The 2,138-nt window shown below is 43.5% G+C and overlaps 1 protein-coding gene across 1 annotated transcript; it reads right to left on the bottom strand.

Moving 5' to 3' along the window:
- Positions 1-256: 256 nt before the first annotated feature.
- Positions 257-624, bottom strand: LOC103113495 (cytochrome c oxidase copper chaperone-like). Its single transcript, XM_060202461.1, is given in 2 exon segments — positions 257-465; positions 467-624. Coding segments are annotated over 2 exon segments (213 nt in total). The 5' UTR covers positions 562-624; the 3' UTR covers positions 257-347.
- Between the last annotated feature and the right edge of the window lie 1,514 nt (positions 625-2,138).

Raw genomic sequence — 2,138 nt, 5'->3', positions numbered from 1 at the left:
ACCATTAGGCTGTCTCTCCAGCATAGAAACTTTTTTAAAAAATTTCTTTATTGGGGAATTAATGTTTTACATTTGACAATAAATACAATAGTTTGTACATGCATAACATTTCTCAGTTTTCCATATAAGAATACAACCCCCACTAGATCCTCTGTCATCCTTCTTGGACCTGTATTTCCCCACACACCAACCCACCCCAGAGTCTAGAAACATCTTTTTAAACTTACTTTTTTTTTTGACCACTAATATTTTCCTCTTTTTAATAAGTTACACTTTTTCCATTTGTCAAAGTGCATCAAAGAACACCCGAAATTATTTACTCTTCTTCATTCTTCAGGAATTATTCATTATTCACAGTGCAGACCACCACTTAATATCTTAAATCCCAGGGCTCTCATACACTCCTTGTGGGCCTCAATCAGGTGTCCACAATGCTATTCTCCTTTCTTGATGATGCACGCATTGCACCTTCTTGGTCTCCGGGCAGGCGCAGCAGGGCTTTAGCGGCTTCTTTTCCTGCGACTCAGTGGGGGCAGGGCTTGCAGCTGCCAGACCTGGCATCTTTGCAGCCGAAAGCAATGACTACCACATAATACCCACAACTCTGCCAGACTCCAAAAATGCCAATTCCAACTTACTTTTTTTTTTTTAGATTATTTATTCATGAATCATGATGGGGACCAGATGGTGGCACACCTGGTTGAGTGCATATATCACTATGAGCAAGGACTTGGGTTTAAGTCCCTGGTCCCCATCTGTAGGGGGATAGCTTTGAGAGTGGTAAAGCAGTGCTACAGATGTCTTTTTTTTTTTCTCTCTTCCTACCTCCTCCCTTCCCTCTTGATTTGTGGCTGTTCTATGCAATATAAAGATAGATAATTTTAAAAAATGATAGAGAAAGAGCAAGATACCACTCTAGTACATGTGCTGCTGGGGATTGAACTCAGGACCTCATGCTTGAGTCCAATGCTTTACCTATTGTGCCACTTCCCAGACCATGAAACATTTTTTTGAAAGGTTTTTTTATTTATTAATGAGAAAGACAGGAATAGAGAGAGAAAGAACCAGACATTACTGTGGTACATGCGCTGCCAGGGATTGAACTCAGGACATCAAGCAGTAGAATCTAATGCTTTATCCACTGCGCCACCTCCTGGACCACAACATTTTTTATTTTTTTTTAACAATAGAACTTCAAACCTTTGTATAGGCTGTATTCTAGGTGAGTCATGTTGAAACCGGGTAGCACTTTTAAAAAAAAGTGCTCATTTATCATTTATTTCATATGATAGTGCCGGGCTAGCGTGGGGGTGCCTCCTCCTGGGCGCATGCTCTCTGGGTTGGAGAGAACGTGACCGGAGCCAGCCTGGGCTGCTACTCACTCAATGATGTGAGGGAAATAACTCAGGAACAGACACGTGGTGGTGAGACAATGCAATATATTTATTGATCAGAGAGCCAAGGCTTTTAAAAGGCAGACCCGGAAGTGGCAAGTCAGAAAACTAAATGGCTAGGAAAGGGGCAGAGAAAGGCAGAGGGGGGCTGGGAAGGTAGAAACTTCCTTAGCAACTGTTGCAAGGGTTTTAACTGGTAAGATTAATACTATCCTGCAGGCGGGGAGGGGCTTGAGGGTAGAAAGAAGATAGATCAAAGGAATGGAATGGGTGGGGATCTTTCAGGCAAAACAATGATTATGTAGACAGGCCATAGTATCAGGAATGCAGCATGCTTTGTGAGGCAGGGAGTCTGATAGAGGGGGCAAACCTTTGGGGTTACTCCTGTCCTTCCTTGCCCGACCTCTCACTAGAGAGACTGACAGAATAGAAGCACTCCTCAGGTCAAACCCTGCCAAGCTCAACCACATCCTCACAATTTCCCCCTTGTGCCACATGCGCTTAACTCGCTGTGCTACCACCTGACTTTTTCTTTTTCTAATCTTTATTTTCCCTTGTTTTGTTGTTGTCGTCATTATTGTTGTTATTGATGTCATCATTGTTAGGACAGAGAGAAATGGAGAGAGGAGGGGAAGACAGAGAGGGGGAGAGAAAGATAAGACACCTGCAGACCTGCTTCACTGCCTGTTGAAGCGACTCCCCCACAGGTAGGGAGCCGGGGGCTTGAACCTGGATTTTTCCGCA

This window comes from Erinaceus europaeus, chromosome 12 (assembly GCF_950295315.1).
Source record: "Erinaceus europaeus chromosome 12, mEriEur2.1, whole genome shotgun sequence".
Classification (NCBI taxonomy): Eukaryota; Metazoa; Chordata; class Mammalia; order Eulipotyphla; family Erinaceidae; genus Erinaceus; species Erinaceus europaeus.
This window is presented reverse-complemented; position numbering and strand designations above follow the sequence as displayed.